We start from the raw sequence: 26,528 nt of genomic DNA on the forward strand, positions 1-26,528 counted from the left end.
GCGCTGAAAAATGCCGGGAGGAAGAGAGGCAACTAGGTTGAAGCGGGGAAGAGTATAGAAAAGTCAAGGAAGCAAGAGTAAATAAAAGGTAGGTGGTGTCTGAGAGAGTGAAGGGTCCAAGTGGATTTCCAAATCACCGTCCTCCTTCTCACTCTCGCGGTTTGGGAGGGCTCCGCGCAACCCGCAGCCCTGACCCTTGGGGCTGAGACCGGGACTGCTGCTGTCTTTCCTGAGGCTGTTTCCTGTCTGGCTCCTGGGGGCCCTCGGGATGGCTGGGAGGGCCCGGGCCCTTCCTCTCATTGCCACCACCCTCCCCCCATCCCATCAGTTAGAGGGGAGGGTCCAGAAAAGCAGTGAACCTCCCACCAGACCCCTTCTGCATTAGGGCACCTAATGTGAATCATGGGGTGGATGGAGGTTGCTGCAGGAGTCTTCCAGTGGAATAAATGGAAGGAAAGAGTTTAGAAAGTATTTAAGGGATACAGAGTCAGGAGGAGCTGAGGAGCCAAAAGAGAGGGAAGGAGGAATCAGGGATGCCTGGGGGCCTGCCAAGCACCTCTAACTGCCTCCCACCCCCAGAGAAGACAGCCAGGCCTCTAGTGACCTCTTGTCCCAGCTCACTTATCTTCCTGCCACAAGTGGTGCTCCCCACGCCCCTGCCCTTCCTCACTGCCCTGCCTGGGTCTTGCTCCGGGGTGGGGGGTCACAAAGGGCAGGAAACAGCCGGCTTGGCTGGAGCCAGGCAGACCAGGTCTGGGCTGGGAATACCACCCTCCTCCCTCCCTGATCTAAGTCCAGTCTCCCTTTTCTTATTCAGTTTCTCCTTCAGGTTACACTCTCCTCTGCCCCCTCTAAAAGTTATGTCTCCTCCTGGGCTCTGCTTGAATTTTCTCATTTGGTAGTGGTGGGGGGCACTTATTACAGATGAATCATGATTATCATGATGAGGTGGGGGTATGATTGGCCTAAATGGTAGAGACCAAGATGCACAGAAAAATGAGGCAGGGTGGACAGAGGAGTGGAATAGTGGAATAGCTCACCACAGACTTGGACCCTGTGTTTCTGATCCTTAAAGATCAGGCCCTCCTCAGCTAGAGAAGAGAGCAGCTTCAGTAAGAAAATACCCAGCTGGCCTGACCTGTGGTGGCGCAGTGGATAAACCGTCAACCTGGAAACACTGAGGTTGCCGGTTCAAAACCCTGGCTTGCCTGGTCAAGGCACATATGGGAGTTGATGCTTCCTGCTCCTCCCCCTTCTCTCTCTCTCTCTCTCTCTCTCTCTCTCCCCCTCTCTCCCTCTCCCCCTCTCCTCTCTAAAATGACTAAAAAAAAAAAAAAAGAAAGAAAGAAAAAGAAAATACCCAGCCAATCCTGTATCATTGGGTCCTCAGCTCCCCCCCCCCCGCCCCGGTATAATCCAGTTTTTAGTACCTAGTGTATATCAGGAAAAGAATAAATAAAATTATTGAGCACCTACTATGTGCTGGGTGATCACTGTGCTAGTTTGCAAGATTTGTAAAACAAATCTTTGAGGCTCCTGGCCTCAAAGATCACATAATCTGGCAGAAATCCCTTTACTTCCCCTTTCTATGGAGATGATAAGCTGAGATTTTCACTTTAACATTTAGGAATCACCCTCAGTCTATTTTGTAGGTGTGAGGTCATTTCCTCCACCCTCTGACCACCCAGTACCACTTCCTAGGCAAGCTAATTCAGTATCTACTGAATTATATTAAACAGGTGAGCATCCATGTCACTACCTAAATTGCCCTAAACAAATCTCAGCCCCTCCTTTCTTTGCTATTAGAACACTTAGGGCACTTCACTGTCCTCCCACCTTAAACATTAGGCTGTGAACTTATCCCCTGCTCATGATCAATATGCTGCTGTCACTCATCACCATGGCAGTACCTACGTGGAGCACACCCACCCCACTCCCTAATAGCTGGTGGGGCTTTCTTTTTGCTATCCACACATCATTATAGTTATTTGAAGCAGTCTCGGAGTTAGGACTTTTCATATACATAGTAAACAAACAATCATCTCTTTTCACCATAAATTGTAGAAATTGTCACTCCTCTTTGCATACATATCCCAGACTCCATTCTCTGGCCTATATAACGCTGTCAAGTCTAGTTAAATTTACCTAGAAGCTCATGAAGTTTACACTTTGGCAACCCTCACCTGCCTAACTCCTCCCACAGCCCTGGTGAATCAGTGCCATCAATTTAAACAGTTTTGGAGGTGAGTCACAGACTGAGAATGTTTGAAATGGTCTGGAATCTTATAACTCCTGTAGGAAAGGAATTTGATAAAGGTTTTGACCTTACCAATAATGGTTGAAGAGATGCTTGGAAACTCAAAGCCCAAAAGAGACATTTCTGAACTCAATAATCAAAGGAAAAATTAAATTGTTCATACTAGAGGGAAGGTTGAGATAGAGAGAATAGAAAATAATACAAAATCATCATCATATGAAGGGGTGGTCAAACAGTACACCTGTAAGAAGTATCATAGTGTTGTATCATGTAGTTATTTACTACAAGTACGTTATTCATCTAGCCTTTTAAAAATCAGTACATGATTATATTTAAACACACAACTTTTTTTTTAACTTTAAAAAAATTTTTATTGATTTTTTTTTTTTTTACAGAGCCAGAGAGAGAGTCAGAGAGAGGGATAGATAGGGACAGACAGACAGGAACGGAGAGATAAGAAGCATCAAAATCATTAGTTTTTCGTTGCGTATTGAGACACCTTAGTTGTTCATTGATTGCTTTCTCATTTGTGCCTTGACCGTGGGCCTTCAGCAGACCGAGTAACCCCTTGCTCAAGCCAGTGACCTTGAGTCCAAGCCGGTGAGCTTTTGCTCAAACCAGATGAGCCCGCGCTCAAGCTGATGACCTCGGGGTCTGGAACCTGGGTCCTCCGCATCCTAGTCTGACGCTCTATCCACTGCGCCACTGCGTGGTCAGGCTTTATTGATTGATTTTAATGAGAGAGAGGAAGGGAGAGAGAGAGAGAGAGAGGAACATCAATTTGTTCCTGTATGAACCCTGACTAGGAATCGAACTGGCAACCTTTGTGCTTCGGAACAATGCTCTCACCAACTGAGCAATCCAGCCAGGTCACACAACTTTTGTACAACCAAAAGATAAACACCACAGTAAAAATGATAGCAAAATACATGGTATTTCATTTGTAATGCATAATAAATAATTAACATCTTTAGTCATAAATGAGCTCTTACATATTTTATAATATTTATGGTATTTGTCACCTTAACATTTGCAACTGGTTGTGATTCCTCAATCTAAATAAACATTCACTTTTGTACCTAATTTTATATTCATAATTTTGTTTTTGTTTTTTTAAAGATTTTATTTATTGATTTTACAAAGAGAGGAGTGGTGGGGGTGGGGGGAGTGAGAAGTATCAACTTATAATTGCTTCACTTTAGTTGTTCACTGATTGCTTGTGGTATGTGTCTTGACCAGGCAAGCCCAGGGTTTCGAACCGGCGACCTCAGCATTTCAGGTCAACACTTTATCCACTGCACCAGCCAGGTCAGGCATAATTTTGTTTTCTTAATAAGGGTCCCCAAATTGTATAAACTTCAGGAATCACAAAACCTAAATCCAGGCCTCATCTGATTACCACAATTTTTCTGAACTCATCATATACAGAGTTGTATTAGACACACATAAAGGCCTTTAATAATTTATTAGATTGTTTATTTACTTGTATGTGGCCCTAAAATTTATGAAAGCAGGTACAACATATACTCAACATGTACTATCTGACCCATAGTAAATACTCAGTAAATATTAAAGTATATATTCTTTTAAAAAAAATTTTTGTGTGTGTGTGTGACAGAGAGAGACAGAGAGGAACAGACAGGAAGGGAGAGAGATGAGAAGCATCAATTCTTCATTGCAGCACCCCAGTTTTTCACTGATTGCTTTCTCATATGTGCCCTGACCAAGGAGTTACAGCAGACCGAGTAACCCTTTGCTCAAGCCAGCGACCTTGGGCTCAAGCTGGTAAGCTTTTGCTCAACACAGATGAGCCCACGCTCAAGTTGGCGACCTCGGGGCTTCGAACCTGGGTCCTCTGTGCCCAGTCCGATGCTCCATCCATTGCGTCACCGTCTGGTCAGGCTAACTATATACAGTATTCTTTAAAAAAAATTTTTTTAAATACATTTATTGATTTTTTGGAGGGGAAGGGAGAGAGAAAGAAACATCAATTTGTTGTTCCACTTATTTACTCATTCATTGGTTGATCCTTGTGTGTGTCCTGAGTGGGGATCAAATCCACAACTTTGGCATGTCAGGAGGATGCTTTAACCAACTGAGCTACCTGACCAGGGCAGTTAACTATTTTATACTTTATTGACTTAGCCATTCTGGTTTTTTTGTTTGTTTGTTGTTTTTTAAGAGAGGGAGAGGGACAGAGAGACAGACTGGAAGGGAGAAAGATGAGAAGCATCAACTCCTAGTTGTGGCACTATAGTTGCTCATTGATTGCTTCTCAAACATGCCTTGTAAAAGGGCTCCAGCCAAGTCACTGACCCGATTTTTAAGCCAGTAATCTTGGGCTTCAAGCCAGTGACCATGGAATCATTTTGATGATCCTTTGCTCAAGCTGGTGAGCCTGCGCTCAAGAAGGATAAACCTGTTCTCAAGCTGGCAACTCTGGGGTGTCGAACCTGGGACCTCAGTGTCCCAGGTCAATGCTCCATCCACTGTGCCACCATTGGTCAGGCTTGAATAATCATTCTTTTGGGGGGGGTATATTTCTGAAGTGAGAAGCAGGAAGGCAGAGAGACAGATTTCCCCATGTGCCCAACTGGGATCCACCCAGTATGCCCACAAGGGGGCAATGCTCTGCCCATCTGCAGACTTGCTCTGTTGCAACTGGAGCCATTATAGCACCTGAGGCGGAGGCCATGGAGCCATTCTCAGCACCGGGGCCAACTTTGCTCCAATAGAGCCTTGGCCATGGGAGGGGAAGAGAGAGACAGAGAGAAAAGGGAGAGGGAAGGGTGGAAAAGCAGATAGGCGCTTCTCCTGTGTGCCCTGGCTGGGAATCAAACCCAGGATATCCACATGCCAGGCCGACACTCTACCACTGAGCCAACTGGCCAGGGCATTGACTAATCATTCTTTAATTTATTCAGCCTGACCTATGGTAGCACAGTGGATAAAGCATCAACCTAGAATGCTGAGGCTGCCGGTATGAAACCCTGAGCTTGCCTGGTCAAGGCACATATGGGAGTTGATGCTTCCTGCTCTTCCTCTCCTTCTCTCTCTCCCCACTCTAAAATGAATAATAATAAAAAAAATCTTTAGCCTGACTGGTGGTGGCACAGTGGATAAAGCATCAACCTGGAATGCTGAGGTTGCCAGTTCGAAACCCTGGGCTTGCCCAGTCAAGGCACATATGGAAGTTGATGCTTCCTGCTCCTCCCCCTTTCTCTCTCTCTCCTCTCTAAAATGAATAAATAGTCTTAAAAAATATTTTACGCCCTGGCCGGTTGGCTCAGCGGTAGAGCGTCGGCCTAGCGTGCGGAGGACCCGGGTTCGATTCCCGGCCAGGGCACACAGGAGAAGCGCCCATTTGCTTCTCCACCCCTCCGCCGTGCTTTCCTCTCTGTCTCTCTCTTCCCCTCCCGCAGCCAAGGCTCCATTGGAGCAAGGATGGCCCGGGCGCTGGGCATGGCTCTGTGGCCTCTGCCTCAGGCGCTAGAGTGGCTCTGGTCGCAACATGGCGACGCCCAGGATGGGCAGAGCATTGCCCCCTGGTGGGCAGAGCGTTGCCCCTGGTGGGCGTGCCGGGTGGATCCCGGTCGGGCGCATGCGGGAGTCTGTCTGACTGTCTCTCCCTGTTTCCAGCTTCAGAAAAATGAAAAAAAAATTTTTACTCAGCAATTGTTTATTGAACATTTTACTATGGACCAGGACTGGGGACACAAAGTCATACTTTGCCTTCCAGGACTTGTCAGCTCAGGGATAGAAATAGCCATGAAACTTCTAATATAGAAGACTATGTGTTGAGCATAAATAGTGACATACAGACAGTCCTATGGGATCAGGAAGGAAACACACCTAATTCGGCCTGCAGGGTCAAGGTGAGCTTTCTGGAGAAGATGCTGCTGTCTGAATGAGTCCTACAGGAGGCTGGCAAGAAAGGTTGCTTTAAAGGCAGAAAGAACAGATACAAAAACATGAACAAGGTGAGACTGTCCTTAAACTGCCAAGAGTTCACAATGCCAGGGTACAGAGTATAAGGACAGTGACAATGGATGATATAGAGAGGTAAGCAAGGGCCAGCCTTGTTTATTATAGGACCTGCCAGGAGTACATACTTGCCCTGAATACTTTGGGAGCCACTGAAGTGTTATAGGCAAAGACGCAACATTGGTGGATTTGTCTAGAAAGATCTCACTTAAACAACTTTGGAGAATAGATTGAAAGGGATCAAGACTGAAGGCAGAGAAACCAAATGCAGTTCTCAAAATAACAGTGAGGGAAGGCTTGAACCAATATAGGAGTGTGTGTGTGTGTGTGTGTGTGTCTCTCTCTCTCTTAGGGGAGAGCTTAAGAGATGTCTAAAAGCTAGAGTAGGCGAGACTTAGAATCTGGCTACAGGAGTGAGGGAGACTGAAACCAACAATAGTTCAAGTTTCAAACTTCCGCAGCTTGGTAGGAGCTAGTGAAATGGACCATCATGGGAGGAAGATGATGAGCATGTTGAGTTTGAGATCCCTGTGTACTATTTGGGAGTTAAGACAGCTGTTTGGCTGGAGATGCAGGTTTGGGAGTTTTTGGCATTAGTGGTGATAGAAGCTGCAGGGAGTGGAAATGGGGGTATGAAGGAGATTATAGATTGGGAAGACTGAGGAAAGCTTTACTATTTCATCTTTTGTTTTAACACAAACATTATCATATTTAAATCATCATAAGAACCTTGTTGGGGCAGGAGGGCATTATGACATCTACTTTAAAAATGAGGTTCAAAAGGTTAAGTGACCTGTCCAGTGCACTCACTAGTAATCGGCAGGTCAGCCTGACTCCACTGGGTTGCTCTTCTGCTGCACTCAGCTCCCAGAACAGCCTTTCAGCCCAACTTCAAGGCCCTTTCTTACTTCCTTTCTTACCCATGCCAGGCAGAGGGCATTTCCCTCCGACTTGGAGCTTTTCTCTTGCAGAAATTCTATTTTCCACTAGCCCTTAAAGGGGTGTGATTTCCCCCTAACATTCATCAGAGCCTTCCCCATCCAGCCTCTAATCTTGGCACTGGGGATAGAGAAGGGACCCTGAGCATGGATAGGATAGCAGGGGACTGAAACAGCTAGGACTGGGGGTGGGCATCAGTGGGACCTGATAGGAAGGAAGGAAGGGAAAGAGCAGAGCTCACAGCAGAGGCCAAGGCTACCAGAGGACAAGGAGGTGGTAAGAAGGGAGGCAAAAGGCTGGGGGCCAGAGCTAAAAGGGAGAGGTTGAGAGGGGGAGGAGAAAGGTAGTGGGAGGCTCATTGTCCCAGCAAGGGGAAGTCTTTTGTTTCCTCTCTTCCCTTGGCTGCAGGACAGGCTATGAGGCCAAGCCCCCTCTCCATGCCAACATCCCCCCCCCCACACACACCGGCTGGATGTGGCCTTTCCCTTACCATTGTGTTCTTGACAAGAATGGGGCAAGGGTATTGGCTCTGGGAGGGAATTTAAAAAGAACTATTTGTGGTTGGGGGATAGGCTACCAGGGTCCTGAAGGGACAAGAAGCTCCTGGGCTGGTTCATGGAGCTTGGCAAGGGAAAGCTCTATGCCTGGGGAGGAGCAGGAAGTCTGGCTTGGGTGGGGCCAGCACAGAGGGTAGCAGGTCAGGCCAGGGGGCTGTAGGCTGGGCCCCCAGAGGAGATGACGCAGGGCTTCAGGCTTCTCCCAGCCCCCACCACTCCAGCCTCAGCAGGGCCTGAGAACTCACCTGAACCTTTGTTCCCCCACCCCCTCCATTCCCTAAGGTTGACATCACTCCCACCAAGGCAGTAAGCATCTAACAGAACCCAGCAAACTCAGGTGATATGCCTGGGCTCTCTACATCCATTTCCCGGGACTCCCTACCTCCCAGAGATGTAGGAATCTGGCCTCCCACTGCAGTCCTCCAGGGACCCTGGAATTTCAACCCTCCCCTCCGCTCCCTCCAGGGCCAGTTTGCTCCATCAGCTGTTCCTGCAGGAAGGGCGCCCTGCTCAGCCTCGCAGCTCTTTCCGAGCCTTTTGTTCGCTGGGTCTGCAGGAAATTGTAGGGGCGGTGGCCAAGAGCTCATCTGCCCCAGTGGCCTGAGGGAGGGGATGTCCTGATTCACTAGATTTAATCTTGGGGGCCTCAATGCTGGGGTAGGGAGGGTGGATCGCCAGTAATTAGCAATTAGCATTTAGAGCCTGAACTCAAAGTGGGGTACCCCGGGGGTGAGCTGATTGGATGTCCTTGTCCCTGACTGGCGGACGGGGTGTGTGTTGGGGGATCCTTAGAACTGGAGACTGGACAGACACTCCGAAATCACCTAATATGACCCGGGAGCCAACACCAGGGGAGAAAAACCCAGATACTGAATCCCACAACCTCATCCTACACGCCTCGGATTCCGGGGATCCCAATCGGTGGAAAGGCGGCAGGCAGGTCTGACCAAGCAACCTCTGAAAAGTGGCTTTTATTTTTTTTTCTCCCTTAAAAAATGGTGGGGAGGAAAACCAGCACACAGCCGTAGAATTCGCGCCTTCCCTGGAAGCAACCGCAGAGTAGGTGGCCGTGTGGACGCTCTAGTGGGCCAGCGCCCTCTCGTTGGTTGCCCTCTTTCTGAGGCCACCGCAGGCGCCGCCATCTTTCCTTCCCAGAAGGTGGGGCGGGGCCACTGCAGTCACGTGAGAAATAAAGCTCAGGTCTTCAAGTTCCTTTGGTCGGTCAAAGAACGGTTATTAAGGGATGCTCGAATGTCAGGGACTACTAGAAGCACCGAAGCTAAGCAAAGAGCATACGAGTTCCTACTGTGGAGATTAACTATACTAGGAGGAGAGAGTCAATGAACAAGATAAGACATACATGGGGAAATAGGAAAAGGGATGGGAAGGAAAATGTGGCTCGATTTGAAATGGGGTTGGCGGAAAAGATTTCACCAAATATAATATTTGAGTCCAGAAGACAAAGGAGGCTCATGCCTTAAGAGCCACAGCACTTTTCAGGTACCAGTCTAGAGGCCATTTGGGGGCAGGAACAGGAGATTAACAGAGGTGGGGAAAGGATGTAGATCCGGTAGGGCTTCATGGGCGGGTTGACCATACAATATATAGACCACTCTGGGTCACGTCTAAACAAAGAAAATGCTGTTAATATATATGTCAAGGCAACAGGAATAAACTGTGTGGTAGGACTGTAGTCAGTGAATCAGGAGGTGGGTCTGGTTGGCTACCCTATGTATAAGGGCCTTTGGCTGTCACTTTGAGGAAAATGGAAACCGATTGGAGAGTTTTGAAAAGAGAAGTGTCATGACTAATATTTGCTTTAACAGCATCACTCTAATTGCTCTGTAGAGAATACACTACTGGGGCAAAGGTAGAGTAGGAAACCAGTCAGGGGGCTAGTGCAATAATGCAGGTAAAAAATGGTGGTGGCATCTGACCTGTGGTGGCGCAGTGGATAAAGCCTCGACCTGGAAATGCTGAGGTCGCCAGTTCGAAACCCTGGGCTTGCCTGGTCAAGGCACATATGGGAGTTGATGCTTCCAGCTCCTCCCCCCCTTCTCTCTCTCTGTCTCTCTCTCTCCTCTCTAAAGTGAATAAATTAAAAAAAATTTAAAAAAATAAAAATAAAAATGATGGTGGCACCTGACCTGTGGTGGCGCAGTGGATAAAGCGTGGACCTGGAAATGCTGAGGTCGCTGGTTCGAAACCCTGGGCTTGCCTGGTCAAGGCACATATGGGAGTTGATGCTTCCAGCTCCTCCCCCTTGTCTCTCTCTCCTTTCTCTCTCTCTCTCTCCCTCTTTCTCTCCTCTCTAAAATGAATAACTAAAATAAAAATTAAGGAATTGCTGATGGGTTGGATGTTGGGCGTGAGAAAGAGTATGCAAACATAATCCCAAGGTTTTTGACCTAAGCAACTGGAAATGTGGGAGGATCACAAGAAGAGTAGGCTGTGGGGTAAGTATAGAGGTGTGATTTTGGACATACCAAATTTGAGGTGCCTGATTGATCCAAGTAGAGATGTTAGTATGTAGTTGGATATACAGTCTGAAATTCAGAATAGAGATCTGGCTGGAGATACAACCTTGGGAGCACTATTATAGAGATCGTATTTAAAATTATGAGAATGGAGCCTGGCCTGTGGTGGGCAATGGATAGAGCCTCGACTGGGAACACTGAGGCCACCGGTTCAAAACCCTGGGCTTGCCCAGTTAAGTAACATATAACCAGCAATCAATGAACAATTAAAGTGAAGCAACTGTGAGTTGATAGTTCTTTTTTTTTTTTTTTTTTGTATTTTTCTGAAGCTGGAAACGAGGAGAGACAGTCAGACAGACTCCTGCATGCGCCCGACCCGGATCCACCCGGAACGCCCACCAGGGGGCGACGCTCTGCCCCTCCGGGGTGTCGCTCTGTCACGACCAGAAGAACCACTCTAGCGCCTGGGGCAGAGGCCAAGGAGCCATTTCCAGTGCCCGGGCCATCTTTGCTCCAATGGAGCCTCGCTGCCGGAGGGGAAGAGAGAGACAGAGAGGAAGGAGAGGGGGAGGGGTGGAGAAGCAGAGGGGCGCTTCTCCTGTGTGCCCTGGCCGGGAATCGAACCCGGGACTTCTGCACGCCAGGCCGACGCTCTACCACTGAGCCAACTGGCCAGGGCCAAGTTGATAGTTCTTGTTCCTGTCCCCCTTCTCTCTGTAAAACCAATATAAATAAAGCACTTTAAAAAATAAATAAATAGCCTGACCTGTGGTGGCGCAGTGGATAAAGCATCGACCTGGAAATGCTGAGGTCGCCGGTTCGAAACCCTGGGCTTGCCTGGTCAAGGCACATATGGGAGTTGATGCTTCCAGCTCCTCCCCCCTTCTCTCTCTCTGTCTCTCCTCTCTCTCTCTTTCTCTGTCTCTCCCTCTCCTCTCTAAAAAATGAATAAATAAATAAATTAAACAAACAAACAAAAAATAAATAAATAAGCCTGACCAGGCAGTGGTGCAGTGGATAGAGCGTCGGACAGAGGACCCAGGTTCGAGGCCCCGAGGTCACCAGCTTGAGCGCGGGCTCATCTGGTTTGAGCAAAATCCCACCAGCTTGAATCCAAGGTTGCTGGCTCCAGCAAGGGGTTACTCAGTCTGCTGAAGGCCCGCGGTCAAGGCACATATGAGAAAGCAATCAATGAACAACTAAGGTGTTGCAACGCGCAATGAAAAACTAATGATTGATGCTTCTCACCTCTCTCCGTTCCTGTCTGTCTGTCCCTGTCTATCCCGCTCTCTGACTCATTCTCTGTCTCTGTAAAAACTAAATAAAAATAAATAAAGAAAGAAATAAAATGATGAGAATGGATGAGATCAAGAGAGTGGGTATAAATGGTACTGCCAGCAGGTTAGCTCAGTTGGTTAGAGCATGGTGCTAATAATAACGACAACAATAATAATATTAAATTGGGAAAAGAAGTTTGAGCATTGAGGTTCCAGTCCTCAGAGCCTCCAGTCCACAGTGACCTGTTGGTTGTTCCTCCAACAACACCTAGGGGTGCTCCTGAGTTAAGAGGAGAGATGAGGAAGAACCAGGAAAAGGGAGTGAGTAGGAGAAAATCTATGAGAGTGTGGTGTCCTAGAAGCCACATGAGGAAAGTGTTGGAGAAGGTAGTGATCAAGTATATGAAATGATGCTGGTAGTTTAGTAAAATGAGGACTGAGCAATGACCCATGGACTGACCAGATAGAAGTCACTGATGACTTGATGAGCAGTTTCCCTTTTGCTGAGGGACAAAAGCCTAAGTGTAGTGAGTTTAAGAAGAAACAGAGGGCCCTGGCCAGTTGGCTCAGTGGTAGAGCGTCGGCCTAGCGTGCGGAGGACCCGGGTTCAATTCCCAGCCGGGGCACATAGAAGTGCCCATTTGCTTCTCCACCCCTCTGCCGCGCCTTCCTCTCTGTCTCTCTCTTCCCCTCCCGCAGCCAAGGCTCCATTGGAGCAAGGATGGCCCAGGCGCTGGGGATGGCTCTGTGGTCTCTGCCCCAGGCGCTAGAGTGGCTCTGGTCGCGACATGGTGACACCCAGGATGGGCAGAGTGTCGCCCCTTGGTGGGCAGAGTGTTGCCCCATGGTGGGCGTGCCGGGTGGATCCCGGTTGGGCGCATGCGGGAGTCTGACTATCTCTCCCTGTTTCCTGCTTCAGGGAAAAAAAAAAGAAGAAACAGAGGAAGGGACTGGAAATGACTAGTATAGACAGCTCATATATGAAGTTTTGCTATAAGGAAGAAACAACAAAGAAATAGAGTGATAATGGGGAGGGGTGTAGTAGATTAAAGAAAATCTTTTTCTTTTTAAGAGAAGAGAAATAAAAGCATATAATAAAAGCATGGGAAAGATCCAATGGAAAGGAAAAACAAGATGATGATGACATGGGACCTAGTGGCAGGTTAACCTTAAATGGGAGCATAATCAATTAATTTATCCCTAGGAACAGGAGGTAGGGCAGAGCAAAGTGTGGAAGGTAGATATGAGGTTTTAGAGTTTCATCTGATGGCTTCTGTTTTCTCAACTGGGAAGCAAGGCAGTGAACTGAGAGTATGAACAGTGGGGGAAGCGCTGGAGGTTTGAAGAGAGATTTGAAGATTTAATAGTCATCTAGGGGTGTAGGAGAGTAAATGGACTAGAGAAAAATTGTCTGAATGCTGGGCAGCATTAAGGACCCATTTACGGCTCATGGTCACGAACTTGAAATGAGACTGGCTGCCATGGTTGGGTGTTTTTGCCAGCTACATTCGACTGTGTGGGCAGGCTAAGGGTAGATGTTTACCAGGGCTGTCGTTTTTTTTTGGTTTTTTTGTGGCAGAGACAGAGAGAGTCAGAGAGAGGGACAGATAGACAGGGAGAGAGATGAGAAACATCAATTCTTCATTGTGGCTCCTTAGTTGTTCATTGATTGCTTTCTCATATGTGTCTTGACTGCGGGCCTTAAGCAGACCGAGTAACCCCTTGCTCGAGCCAGCGATCTTGGGTCCAAGCTGGTGAGCTTTTTGCTCAAGCCAGATGAGTCCGCGCTCAAGATGGCGACCTTGGGGGTCTCGAACCTGAGTCTTCCTCATTCCAGTCTGACGCTCTATGCACTGCGCCACCGCCTGGTCAGGCCAGGGCTGTGGTTTTGCCAAGAGGTGTAACTAAGTGAGAGAAGGGCAAGGAGTGCTTTTCACTGACCATGACTTTTTTTCTTTTTTAGAATTTTTTAATTTATTCATTTTAAAGAAAGAGAGAGAGTGAGAAGAAAGGGAGGAGCAGGAAGCATCAACTCCCATATGTGCCTTGACCAGGCAAATCCAGGGTTTCAAACTGGCGACCTCAGTGTTCCAGGTCAACACTTTATCCACCGCGCCACCACAGTTGACCATGACTTTTAAACTTGGTATAAAGGGAAGTGAATGGAGGACAGTGGAAAGAGGACAGGATCAACAGATCCTGTAAAGTGGGTAAGGTGGAGGTTGTCGGGGTCAGAACATGATAAAGACCTCTTCTGGACTAGGTCTTTTTTTTTTTTTTTGTGACAGAGACAGAGAGAGGGACAGATAGGGACAGGCAGACAGGAATGCAGAGAGATGAGAAGCATCAATTCTTTGTTGTGGCTCCTTTGTCTCCTTAATTGTTCATTGATTGCTTTTTCATATGTGCCTTGACTGGGGGGCTACAGTTGAACCAGTGATTCCTAGTCAAGCCTGCGACCTTGGGCTCAAGCCAGCAAACTTGGGTTTCAAGCCAGCGACCATGTGGTCATGTCTATGATCCCACACTCAAGCTAGTGACCCTGCACTTAAGCTGGTGAGCCTGCACTCAAGCCAGCGACCTCAGGGTTTCAAACCTGGGTCCTCTGTGTCCCAGTCTGACGGTCTATCCACTGCGCCACAGCCTGGTTAGGCTGGACTAGGTCTTGACCTTGGTCCCCATCCTTGCTGGGCCTGCCCAGCCCAATTTAGAAGATACCTGTTATCTTGATATCTGATCACCCTGGCTTGCCTTCAGCAAGAATCCTGTTAAGTTTGTTTAGCTAGAATCCCCCTATGCTTGGCATTTCCTCTTGGTAATTTTCTATTCACTAGTCCCCTCATTCTGCCTTGTTAGATATAAATCCCTAGCTGTCTTTGCTGTATCTGGGGGTTAACTTCACCTCTCTCCTCTATTGTGATAGTCTTGACATGTATTGCAGTAGTCCTGAAAAAAGTCTTCATTACTGTTTAACAAACAGCTGATTCACTTTTTTTTTTCTCAACACGCCTACTAAATGAGATGAACAGAAAGAAGGACTTGCAGGTATTGGTAAGGACAAGGTCTAAGCATGACCACTGGGTAGGGTGGAGGGTAAGATCTATGCAGAAGTGAAATTTAAGTAACTGTCAGGCCAGGGTGTTGGAAGTCTCATCAATGTGGATATTGAAATCACCAAAAATTGTGTCCAGGGTGGTTTTAGAGAGATCCAGGAGCCACACTCTATTGTGGGCAGCAGAGATGACAATTGAGGGTCATGAGACCTTTCCTTGGCAAAGCCACATATTGGCCTGTTTGAGCCCCTTCCTCTCCTAATGAAATGTTGCAGATAACCTACAGCCAAAGACCAGTGGAAAGTGGTGTTCATTTCCTGAGGCTCAAATGACAGTATAACCATAAAGGAAAGTTAGGTTATTACTGAAGTTCAGTTATTACTGAAGCTCTCTAAGCTTCAATTTCCTAATGAAAAATGTAAATAATAGCAGCACCAACCTCCCTCACAGAGTGGTTATGCATATTTAATGTAGTATTGCATTTTGCATAACATTGAACATTTCAGCATTGTTCTCAAGTGCCTTCTAGTTCGTTTAACTATCAGAAGAACCTAACATGGGAGCTTGTAATTAATCACCAGTTTACATATTAGAAGCGTTGCTAGGTGGTGCTGATGTTGCCGGTACCTGAAGAGTGAAAAGGGCGTCCTAACTTCCGGGGAGAACACCGTACGGGAGCGCTCGGAAGCAGGCGGTAGACGGAGAGGACAGGCAACGACTTGAGCCTCCAGGTCACGTCTGGATGAGCGGTCAATGTCTCCCTCAGGTGGATGAAGCAAAAAAGAGCAGCCGGTGGTCTGGACTGCGCGCGACCAGAGGGCACCGGGACGGACATCCCTGGCATTCCAGAGGTTGGAGTGGGACCCTCGAAGGCGTAAAGTGACGAAATCCCGCGTTGCCGGCGACGCACCTGGGCTAGGTGTCGCGGCCCCGCCCACCTGAGGCTGCCTGACGCCGTTAACACACACCCCTTTCAGCGGTGGCTCTTCGGGACGCCTTCGAGTTCGGAGTAGGGTCCTGACCGGGCGACGGAGACTTGTTTGCCCCAGGGCGGTGTAAGACCCGTGGCCCACAGGGCGCGCCTCAGGGGTAACCCGGCAGCATCCTAGGCGCACGTGGAGCGGGAGACCCGCGGGCCACTAGAGCCTCGAAGGGGCGTGGCTTCCCCAGACTCGCCCACGGGGCGGGGCTCGTCCTAGGGACCAATGGGATGCGCGTGCTTGGTGGGCAGGCTCCAGGCCTGGCATCCCGGTAGCCGCAGCTGTCTTTCCCGCACCCGTGCTCCCTCCTCCCGTAGCGGACCCCCTTAGCTCTCGGGAATCACCCCCGAGCAGCTGCGTCCTCCAGGTGGGTGAGTGAGTGAGCGCTTTGCTGCAAACGAGCTGTGGGGGTGCGCCTGGCCAGGGAGAAGGGGATCGCGGCCCCCTCCTACACGCCCCGGGAGAAAGTGGGCAGGAATCGGTGGGAACGGAGGACCCACTTTGTCTTGCCTGCTTGTGTTTCTGTTTTGATAGTAGAGAGGTATATTTGGGGGGTGTCTCATGTGGTGGGAGGGATCTGGTGAGGCTAAGGAGAGGAGATGCGTTGAAGAAGAGGGAAGGTGGGGCGTGGGAAGATTTGGAAGTTTCTTGTTGCCCTAGGTGAAGCGACTGCTTCAGGGAGCTTGGGGGGCTGCGACTCAGTTCTGCGGAGAGGTGAGAAGGGCTTCCTGCTCATAACTCACTTCCCTTTTAGAGGATTTGCTTCCTCTTCTACTGCTAGTTAAGTGAGAGGATCTTTGCCTCTTTCCAGAATCACTGCCATCCCTAGTGTCAGAGATATGGGGGAAGGGGTGGGTGACCTTCTGGAGCCGAAAGGGGCCTTGATACCCAAATTCTTCCATTGTTGGGGCAGTGACCAGGGCCAGTCAACCCCCCACTAACTGTGTGTGTGTGTGTGTGTGTGTGTGTGTGTGTGCTTCCTTGCAGCTCTCCCTTTGGGTGAGGCTTCTGGGTATTGGCTTAGAGGTGGGTTTTTTTTGAGGGGGTCAGAAGAGCTGCTTTCCAATCAGCACATTCTCTTGTGCAGGCCTCATAATCCACTGCTGTATTCCTCTACCTGCTCTCAGCCATGGCCAGTGAAAACTCTCCTTTGCTGGCCTACCGCCTCCTGGGGGACGAGGGGGTTACCTTCCCTGCCAATGGGACTGGAGGGCCTGGAGGTGAATCTGCCCGGAAGCTCTCTACCTTCCTGGGTGTGGTGGTGCCCACAGTCCTGTCCATGTTCAGTATAGTTGTCTTCCTGAGGATTGGTGAGTGGATGGGGGAGGAGCTTACTAGGGGGTACAGTGGGGAGCAGGGGTCTGGGATGAGATTGTGGAAGGGCTGGAGGTAACTGAGGACCAGTGGGTGAGGGGGGGTGTGGGGGTGTGAGCCACCTTTTTTTGTTTTGTTTTGTTTTGTTTTGTTTTTTGAGCCACCTTTTGACCTGCTTTGCCACTCCTGTCCCAGGGTTCGTGGTGGGCCATGCTGGGCTGTTGCAGGCTTTGGCCATGCTCCTGGTTGCCTACTTCATCCTGGCGCTTACCGTCCTCTCTGTCTGTGCCATTGCCACCAATGGAGCTGTTCGGGGTGGCGGAGCCTACTGTATCCTCCAACATTGATGGACTGGGGTCTGGGCTCTTCCATCTTGTAGGGAGGAGGAAGGGCCCCTTCCTCTATCCCCTGGCGGGGGGCCGGGGGGGAGTACGGCAAAAGGGAGGCAGGTTCTAATGAATATTCCAAAAGCAAGATGGTGTGGGGAAAGAGACCAACATGGCTTTCTATTTTAGTGCCACTTTCTAGTCCACCAGGTGTCTTTCAGCTGTCATTTTGGTTCTCCTAACAGTCTTGTCAATTAGGTCGCATTCATTTTATGGAGGAGGAAACTAGAACTTAAGAGCATTAGGGACTTGTGTGAAGCCACATGATTTGGGAATGGCTGCACCGGGACACGTTGCCTCTGATACCTCAGACTGGGGGGCCAGCTGCAGAGTGGTTTGTGCCAGGGCCCTTCCTCATGCTCCTTTCCCTTAACACTCACCCCCTGCTTCCACTTTTAGTCATGATCAGCCGGACCTTGGGGCCTGAAGTTGGAGGCAGTATTGGCCTCATGTTCTACCTGGCTAATGTCTGTGGCTGTGCTGTCTCCCTGTTGGGGCTGGTGGAGGCCGTGCTTGATGTCTTCGGGGCTGGTCTGTCTTCTCCCTGGTCATGGAAACTGTGGATTTGCAGGGTCTGGGGTGCTGAGATTATGAGAAAGAGAGGCCCTCTCCAGGAGAGGAGCAAAGTGCTCCATTAGCTTGTCTTTCTCAAGCTTTTACCATGTGCCCAGCCATGTGTAGATGTCTGAGAGACTGTCCTGGGCCACAGTGAGCTTACCATCTAGTTTGGAGGATAAGTTAATAACCCTAAAATTGATAGCAAGATTGGTGGTACTCACCAGGCAGGGCTAGGATGCTGGGTTTCAGTTTAGTGAAGGAATATGGAAGATGGCCTTTCTGAGGACAGGTGGGCAAAAGCATGGGTATATTCCTGCTTTGTGTTATGGTTGGGGTTCCTTCTTGGGGGCTGGACTTCTAACTCTGTTCCTTCCTCTGCAGATGCCACAGCGTCTAGTGGGCTCCGAGTCCTGCCCCAGGGTTACGGCTGGAGTTTGCTTTATGGTTCCCTGCTGCTGGGACTGGTGGGTGGGGTCTGCACACTGGGGGCTGGCCTTTATGCCCGTGCCTCCTTCCTCACATTCCTTCTGGTCTCTGGTTCCCTGGCTTCGGTGTTGGTCAGCTTTGTTGCTGTGGGGCCCAGGGTCATCCAGTTGACCCCTCGGCCTGGCCCCAATGGCTCATCCCTGCCAGCCCAGGCCGGCCACTTCACTGGCTTCAATAGCAGCACCCTGAAGGCCAACTTAGGCGGTAAGCTGGGCCCAGAGGTGCTGGGATTCTCAGGGCAAGGGGCAAGCACGTGTGGGGCTGCACCCTAGGAATTCCTCCGTGAGAACAGATGTCAGAGAGACTTGCAAGCAGGAGATCTGGACCTTGAAGTAGAGCATTTTAATTAAGATCTGTTCAGTATGTATTGGCTGCTGTGTCTCCAGTAGGGCCCAAGAGTTGACCGCAAGACAGTCACTGGCTTAGAGGAACTTGTTTAATTGGAGAGATAAGATTACATTCAGGAAACAATTAAATACCATATTAGACTGAATGTGATTCAAGTAGACAAGAATCACAGAGGAGTTTTGAAGGGCCAGATGGGAGTATAGGCCGGGGAGGGCAGGAGTAGGAGGAACTGGAGGTGGCCCAAGGTGGGGAGGGTAGGTGTCTTAGGAAAGAGTATGGATATGGCCTGGAGAGAGGAACAGAGTATACAGGAGAAGAAGGTGAAGAGCTGAGCCAGGTCCATTGGTGGGTCAGGGATGAGGTCTTGGTGAAGGTGGTGGGGGAAGAAGGGGGTTTGTGGACTATGAGGAGCAGGTGGCAGGGCCAAGATGTCTGGATCACTAGGAAGGATGTTGACACCCTCTCCTCCCTGAGAAAAATCCCTTTTCAGCTGGCTACGCCAAGGACTACACGACAGGGGCCATGATGACCTTTGCCAGCGTCTTTGCTGTCCTTTTTAATGGCTGCACGGGCATCATGGCTGGGGCCAACATGTCTGGTGAGAGTCCCTGCCTACCTCCTCTTGGGGGTGTGGGGCTGCCACCCTGTGTTCCTATCTGGTTGCTGAGGGCTCAGGTATGTAGGGGATGGTGGAGGGCTGACTTCTCTTCCTCTACTTCCCCCCCAACCAGGGGAACTAAAGGACCCCAGCCGGGCGATTCCTCTGGGCACCATTGTGGCTGTTGCCTACACCTTTTTGATCTACATCCTGCTTTTCTTCCTCTCTAGCTTCACCTGTGACAGGTGCCTGGGGAGGGGGTGAGCCTGGTCTTCTAAGGGGTGAGGGGATTGTTTGGACAATGTTGATGCATCTGGATCACCAAAGATCAGACAGGCTGGGGGGAAGTTACCCAAGTTGTTGGGGTGCAGGGAAAATGAGAACTATTTCTCCCATGGGAGAGAGATAGAGCTGCTGCTACTGATGGGAGGGCTGGCTAAGTGGTGCTAGATAACTCACAGCCAGCATTTGCCATGTGCCTGGTACTGTTGTAAGCACTTGGTTTGGGGCTGGGGAATGGTTTTCCATAAACAGTTGGTTCCTTGTGCTTATACTATTGGGAATATCTGTCACGTGATTAATTCCAAAACAGCCCAATGATAACCAATGAATGCCAAGTCTATCCCCCAGCACACTTGATCCATTACCGTGGTTCTTGAGAGAGGGGGCTGGATCAGTTGAGAATGCCCAGCTCTTAACTTCACACAATGTTGTTGTGAGTGCTGTTCTCACGAGGACCCCAAATGGCTGCATATTTATTTTCTGTGCCCTCCTATTTCCCTTCCTGTAGGATCCTGCTGCAGGAGGATTATGGGTTCTTTCGTGCCATCAGCCTATGGCCCCCACTGGTGTTGATTGGTATCTATGCCACAGCTCTCTCAGCCTCCATGAGCTCCCTTATCGGTGCCTCCCGCATCCTCCACGCCCTGGCCCAGGACGACCTCTTTGGTATGCTGCCCCCTGCCTCCTTACCCAGCTCTGAGCATGTCCTCTGTGTCTGTCTCAGTCTGTACTTTGCCCAGGCTGATGTGTCTGCTGCATTTCTGTTTGCACAGGAGTGATCTTAGCGCCAGCCAAGGTGGTGTCCCGAGGGGGAAACCCCTGGGGAGCCGTGCTCTATTCGTGGGGCCTAGTACAGGTAAGCCTTCCTTTTTAAATTGCCTTCCCCCTTACCCTAAACCCTCCTGGCTATGCCTGCAGGACCAGGAAGAGCTTAGGAGTGGGCTGGGAGATGGAAATGAAAAGGCAAGATATATTGGCATTTGATGGGGGTGGCCCAATGCTGAGCCTCTTGGTTCTTGTCCAGCTGGTGCTCCTAGCTGGGAAGCTGAACACACTGGCTGCTGTGGTCACCGTTTTCTACTTGGTGGCCTATGCTGCCGTGGACCTGTCCTGTCTGAGCCTGGAGTGGGCATCGGCCCCCAACTTCCGGTGAGAGAATGACTGTGTCTCCCCAAAAAGAAGTAGGAATGGAAAAGACCAAGGGAGGTGAGGCTGGGAATGGAATGAAGTGGCCTGGTGTTCAGGGCTGGCCCTGAATGTCCTTCCTTCTCTCTGTCCACCTGCAGCCCCACCTTCAACCTGTTCTCCTGGCACACGTGCTTGCTGGGGGTAGCCTCCTGCCTGCTCATGATGTTTCTCATTAGCCCTGGGGCTGCTGGCGGCTCTCTACTACTCATGGGCCTGCTTGCTGCCCTGCTCACAGCTCGAGGTGGCCCCAGCAGCTGGGGCTATGTTAGCCAGGCCTTGCTTTTCCACCAGGTTGGGGGACCGCAGCGGAGGGTGGGGAGGGGAGGAGGCAATCTGGGAAAACCCGCCTAGAGCTCCTGTCTGTGAGTTGTTGAATGTGGGTTGCCCACTGGAGCTCTTCCCTCCACCACCTCACCCTGTCTCCAGGTTCGTAAATACCTGCTTCGACTGGACGTGCGGAAGGAGCATGTGAAATTTTGGCGACCTCAGCTGCTGCTCCTGGTGGGGAACCCCCGGGGTGCCCTGCCTCTGCTTCGGTTGGCCAACCAGCTCAAGAAGGGAGGCCTCTATGTGCTGGGCCATGTCACCCTGGGAGACCTTGGTGAGCTGCCCTCCATTCCTCCTTTCCATCTCGGTCTCAGATATTCTTGGTGTTCTTTGTGTCCAGAGGCCTCATGCTTCTTCCCAGCCAACCCTTCCAACCAGCACACAGCCCTGTCCAGATGTCTTTCTTTCTTTTTTTTTTTTTTTTTTTCATTTTTCTGAAGCTGGAAACGGGGAGAGACAGTCAGACAGACTCCCGCATGCGCCCGACCGGGATCCACCCGGCACGCCCACCAGGGGCGACGCTCTGCCCACCAGGGGGCGATGCTCTGCCCATCCTGGGCGTTGCCATGTTGCGACCAGAGCCACTCTAGCGCCTGAGGTAGAGGCCACAGAGCCATCCCCAGCGCCCGGGCCATCTTTGCTCCAATGGAGCCTTGGCTGCGGGAGGGGAAGAGAGAGACAGAGAGGAAAGCGCGGCGGAGGGGTGGAGAAGCAAATGGGCGCTTCTCCTGTGTGCCCTGGCCGGGAATCGAACCCGGGTCCTCCGCACGCTAGGCCGACGCTCTACCGCTGAGCCAACCGGCCAGGGCCAGTCTTTCTTTCTTTTTCTGTTTTCTTTTTTTTTTTTTTTTTTTTTTTTGAGAGAGAGAGAGAGAGAGAGACAGGGATAGACAGACAGGGAGGGAAAGAGATGAGAAGCATCAACTCTTTATCATGGCACCTTAGTTGTTCATTGATTGCTTTCTTATATATGCCTTGATGGGGGAGGGGTAGAGCTCCAGCCAAGCCAGTGACCCCTTCAGCGACTTGTCTTAAAAAAAAAAGAAAAAGAGAGAAAGAGCCTGACCAGGTGGTTGTGCTATGGATAGAGTGTCGGCCCAGGATGCAGAGGACCCAGGATCAAAACTTTGAGGTTGCAGGCTTGAGCCCAACATCACTGGCTTGAAGCCCAAGGTCGCTGGCTTGAGCCTAAGGTCACTGGCTTGAGCAAGGGGTCACTGGCATGGCTGGAACCTTCCCCCCCTTCCCCATCAAGGCACATATGAGAAGCAATCAATGAAGAACAACTAAGGTGCCACAATGAAGAGCTGATGATTCTCATCTTTCTCCCTTCCTGTTTGTTCCTCTCTCTCTCAAAAAAATAAATAAAAGGAAAAGATTTTATTTACTGATTTTAGAGAGAGGAGAGAGAGGTGGGTTGGGGAGGAAGGAGTGGGAAGTACCAACTTGTAGTAGTTGCTTCTCATATGTGCCTTGACCAGGGCAAGCCCAGGGTTTCCAACCAGTGACCTCAGCATTCTAGGTTGGTGCTTATCTACTGCGTCACCACAGGTCAGGCTGCCCAGACCCCTTTCTTCTGCTCACTTGTGATTTGGACCATAGGAGAAAGTGCATGAGTTTGGTCTACATTTGCTGCCTTCTTTTTCTGCAGATTGCCTACCCTCAGATCCTGTGCAGCCACAGTATGGGGCATGGCTGAGCCTTGTGGACAGGGCCCAAGTGAAGGCCTTTGTGGACCTCACCCTCTCACCCTCTGTACGACAGGGAGCTCAGCATCTGCTGCGGATCTCAGGCCTTGGTGAGCCTTTTACAGTCTCCACTACCCTCCCCTCCACCACCCAAGAGAGTAAACCACAGATTGCAAACTCCAAAGGAACCCACAGTCTACTGCAGATAAGACATGGCATTCAAAGATAGTAGTATGTGATCAGGGCCTGAAGAGATGCTTAAGGGCTAGAGATGGAATGACATTATTTTTTTTGATGCAAAAATAGGGGCACAGGCACTAACGAGCATATTGTATTTCTGGGGACAATGGAAGTATTATTTAAAGCTGGTGGCTGCCCCATCAAATCTATGGCAGATGGTTTCTAACCACCTGAGTTCAGAGAAAGGAAGACCACTATGCACTTATGTGCCAGCAAAGGTTTGTAACAAGATGGTATCTCAGTTGGGCCTTGGAAGGGATGAAGAAATAGGGAGTGGTGTAACATGGCTTCTGCAAAGATTCAAAGGGTGTGTGGGGCTGATGCTTTGGGGTAGAGCGGAAGATGCTCAGCTTGTGACTGTGTCTTAGTGCTGAGGCCTCTGGTCTTGCACCTCAGCTTCCTTCCAATCTGTGCTTAGCTGCCTCCTTCGCTCTTAAGCTCGGGACTGGTATCTGTCCCCTCTCTGAGTGCTTCTTTCTCCACCTAGAATCTGGCTAAAGATCAACTGTTGGACATTGCCCTGTTTGGTGTAAATCAGAACCCTGGCAAATGCTCAGGACGGGGTGTGACTAGTTTAATTGTCAGGATCGGCTAGAATTCACACCTGCTGAAGTGTTTTGGGATGTTATCAAGCATTGTGATTTAGACCCTGGAGCATCTGTGGGTCTGGTCTCATTTGTGGGGAAGCCTGTGCCAAGAGCCTACTAACTTCATGAAATTTATCCTGCAGAAAATGATTCAAATAAAAGGAGAAGGATTTCCTTTAAATAGTAATCCTCCTGGCAACCCATCTGTTTCAAAGAAAGGGTCTTAGGTCCTGGCCAGGTAGCTCAGTTGGTTAGAGCATGGTCCTGTAACACAAAGGTTGTGGGTTTGAACCCTGGTCAGGGCATATATGGGAACAGATTGATGTTTCTGTTTCTCTTTCTCTCCCTTCCTCTCTCCCTAAAATCAATACACAGCCCTGGTCAGATAGCTAGGTTGGTTAAAGCATCGTTCCAATATGAAAAGGTTGAAGGTTCAATTCCCAGTCAGGGCACATACACGAATGGGTCAATATTTCTGTCTCTCTCTCTCAAATAAAAATAAATAAATAAATAAATAATAAATAGCCTGATGTGTGGTGGCGCAGTGGATGAAGCGTTGACCTAGAACGCTGAAGTCCCTGGTTGAAGCCCTGGGCTTGCCTGGTCAAGGCACATATGGAAGTTGATGTTTCCTGTTCCTTCCCCGTCCTTCTCTCTGTCTCTCTCTCTCTCTTTCTCCCTCCTGCCTCTCTAAAATGAATAAAATTAAAAAATAATAATAAATAAAAATAAAACCAATACATAAGTTGAAGAAAAAATTTTAAAAAATAGAAAAAAAGAAAGGTCTCAGAGTCTTTCTGTATAGTCAGCCCTCTTAAAGGGAGGAAGTTATCTGATTCCATATTGGGTATTCAAAAATTAAACACCAGGAGCTGTTGGAAGAGACTTGGAGCCACCTAAGGCTCAGAGAATGGGCTTAGGTGCTGAGTACATTGTGTTTACCTGCCACTCCAGTATCTACCAGTCGTGAACCTTTGGGCAGGTGACTTCACTGTTCTGTGCCTCAGTTTCCTTATATGTAAAAGGGAGTGAATAAATAGTCCCTCCGTAATAGCCTTGCTTCAAGTGTCAATGAGTTAAGTAAAACACAAAGTACTTTCCGCAGGACATGGCCGTGGTTAGCATGCAGATGTTAGCTGTCTCTTTTCCAGGAACCGTGCTTGGGATATGCCGTCATTAGGGAAACAGATTGCACAGCCCCAGCGCTGGGTTCTCCTCCTCCTCCAGCAGAGTCTGGGTGCTGTTTCCTTGGATATCGAGGCCATAAGCTTGACTAATTAGGAGTCTGGTCTGCTCAGTGTATTCAGACTCATCTCCCATCATGAAAAAAGTATTCTGGTAGAAGCTTGGAGTGAATACATTTATTACCACCAAAAATGCTCATTAGTTAAAAGAATACTAAGGTGAACTTTGCCTATTTAAATGGGGAAGATTGGTCTTGGAAGTAAATCAAATAAATGCATGAGAAAGTATTTGGGAAAACTAAAAGTCATATCAAACTTGCATAATGTTGTCCTAAGAGCCCAAGCACAGTGCAAACAAATGTCATACCTGATGTTGCCATCAGCATGTATGAATGGATGTGTGTATAGTGTGGTGTAAACTCAGCTGGTGAGTCTGATTCCTCTTGGTTACTTTCTACCTCCCCCTCTCTGCCCCCAGGTGGCATGAAGCCCAACACATTGGTTCTGGGTTTCTACGATGATGCTGTGCCCCAGGATCACTTCCTGACAGATCCTGCTTTCTCTGAGCCTGCTGATGGCACCCAGGAGGGCGGGTCCCCAGCCCTGAGTACCCTGTTCCCTCCACCCCGGGCTCCTGGGAGCCCACGGTCTCTAAGTCCCCAGGACTACGTGGCCACGATGGCTGATGCCCTCAAGATGAACAAGAATGTGGTTCTGGCACGGGCCTGCGGTGCCCTGCCCCCTGAGCGGCTGAGCCGGGGGTCCGGGGGCACCTCTCAGTTGCATCATGTGGATGTGTGGCCCCTCAACCTGCTGCGGCCTCGGGGTGGGCCTGGCTACGTGGATGTTTGCGGCCTCTTCCTGCTGCAGATGGCAACTATCTTAGGCATGGTGCCTGCTTGGCACAGTGCCCGGCTCCGGATCTTCTTGTGCCTGGGGCCTCAAGAGGCCCCTGGGGCAGCTGAGGAACGACTCCGGGCACTGCTGAGCCAGCTGAGGATCCGGGCTGAGGTGCAGGAGGTGGTGTGGGGTGATGGGGCTGGATCCAGAGAGGCTGAGGAAGAGGAGGAAGGGGATTTTGTGAACGGCAGGCAGGGAGACTCCGATGCAGAGGCCCTGGCATGCAGCGCCAACGCCCTAGTTCGAGCCCAGCAGGGGCGTGGCAGAGGAGGGGGGCCTGGTGGGCCAGAGGGTAGGGATGGCGAGCAGGGGCCTGCCACAGCCCTCACCTTCCTGTACTTGCCACGGCCACCAGCTGATCCTGCCCGATATCCCCGCTACCTGGCGCTGCTGGAGATTCTGAGTCGAGATCTGGGCCCCACGCTGCTTATTCATGGTGTCACCCCTGTCACTTGCACTGATCTCTGATGCCCCATTCCTGAAGTAGATTGTCCAGGTCTGCAGCCCATCTTGATTATCTGATGAAGAAGGGAAGGGCCACTTCCTGCCTACCCTGCACCTGGACACAGAGCAGGGTGGAGGTATTAGGGGATCCTGGGCTAGGGCATCTCTAGATCTCTAGGAGAGGGGCACTGGTGCACTAATGCAGGGCAGCTGTTCTTGCGACGCCAGGGGAGGGAATCTGCTGTGCCCCCTCCTTCCCATCACCGGTGCCTTGATGGGGGCTGGGTCTCTGCTTGTGACTCTAGGCTACCTCAGTCTCCCCCTCACCTGACAGACTCACTGACCTCTGAGGTTGTGAAGTTTTTGTTCTGTTTTATTTTTCTAACTGCTGAATGTGAATAAAAGACCAAAACACTAAAGGCTGGCTGAACACTGCTGGTGCGAGGGTAGGGTAGGTGGGACAGGAAAAGGGAG

At 49.9% G+C, this 26,528-nt stretch overlaps 1 protein-coding gene across 4 annotated transcripts; it reads left to right on the top strand.

Annotated features, from left to right (window-relative positions):
- The first annotated feature begins 15,185 nt into the window (after nt 1–15,185).
- SLC12A9 (solute carrier family 12 member 9) lies at nt 15,186–26,473 on the top strand. Of its 4 annotated transcripts, none has more exons than XM_066274429.1 (15): nt 15,186–15,395; nt 16,185–16,238; nt 16,612–16,834; nt 17,034–17,168; nt 17,624–17,755; nt 18,164–18,472; nt 19,107–19,214; nt 19,348–19,459; nt 20,005–20,162; nt 20,270–20,352; nt 20,521–20,645; nt 20,783–20,975; nt 21,111–21,285; nt 22,663–22,809; nt 25,189–26,473. In XM_066274429.1, exons 3-15 carry the CDS (start codon nt 16,654–16,656, stop codon nt 26,076–26,078), a joined length of 2,748 nt encoding a protein of 915 aa, XP_066130526.1. In that variant the 5' UTR covers nt 15,186–15,395; nt 16,185–16,238; nt 16,612–16,653; the 3' UTR covers nt 26,079–26,473. The 4 variants fall into 4 exon arrangements, with proteins under 4 accessions (XP_066130526.1, XP_066130523.1, XP_066130524.1 ...); XM_066274426.1 differs by lacking the exon at nt 15,186–15,395 and adding an exon at nt 15,772–15,891; XM_066274428.1 differs by lacking the exon at nt 15,186–15,395 and adding an exon at nt 15,783–15,895.
- Nucleotides 26,474–26,528: the final 55 nt, after the last annotated feature.

Source organism: Saccopteryx bilineata, chromosome 4 (genome assembly GCF_036850765.1).
Source record: "Saccopteryx bilineata isolate mSacBil1 chromosome 4, mSacBil1_pri_phased_curated, whole genome shotgun sequence".
In the NCBI taxonomy this organism is placed as follows: Eukaryota; Metazoa; Chordata; class Mammalia; order Chiroptera; family Emballonuridae; genus Saccopteryx; species Saccopteryx bilineata.

What these genes read in the sequence shown, in the direction of transcription:
- SLC12A9 (XM_066274429.1), top strand. Translation starts at nt 16,654, where the DNA reads ATGGCCAGTGAAAACTCTCCTTTGCTGGCCTACCGCCTCCTGGGGGAC. An exon ending in GGCTGGGGCCAACATGTCTG is followed by an intron (nt 19,215 to 19,347) that starts GTGAGAGTCCCT and finishes CCCCCCAACCAG; the next exon opens with GGGAACTAAAGGACCCCAGC. An exon ending in ATTCGTGGGGCCTAGTACAG is followed by an intron (nt 20,353 to 20,520) that starts GTAAGCCTTCCT and finishes GTTCTTGTCCAG; the next exon opens with CTGGTGCTCCTAGCTGGGAA.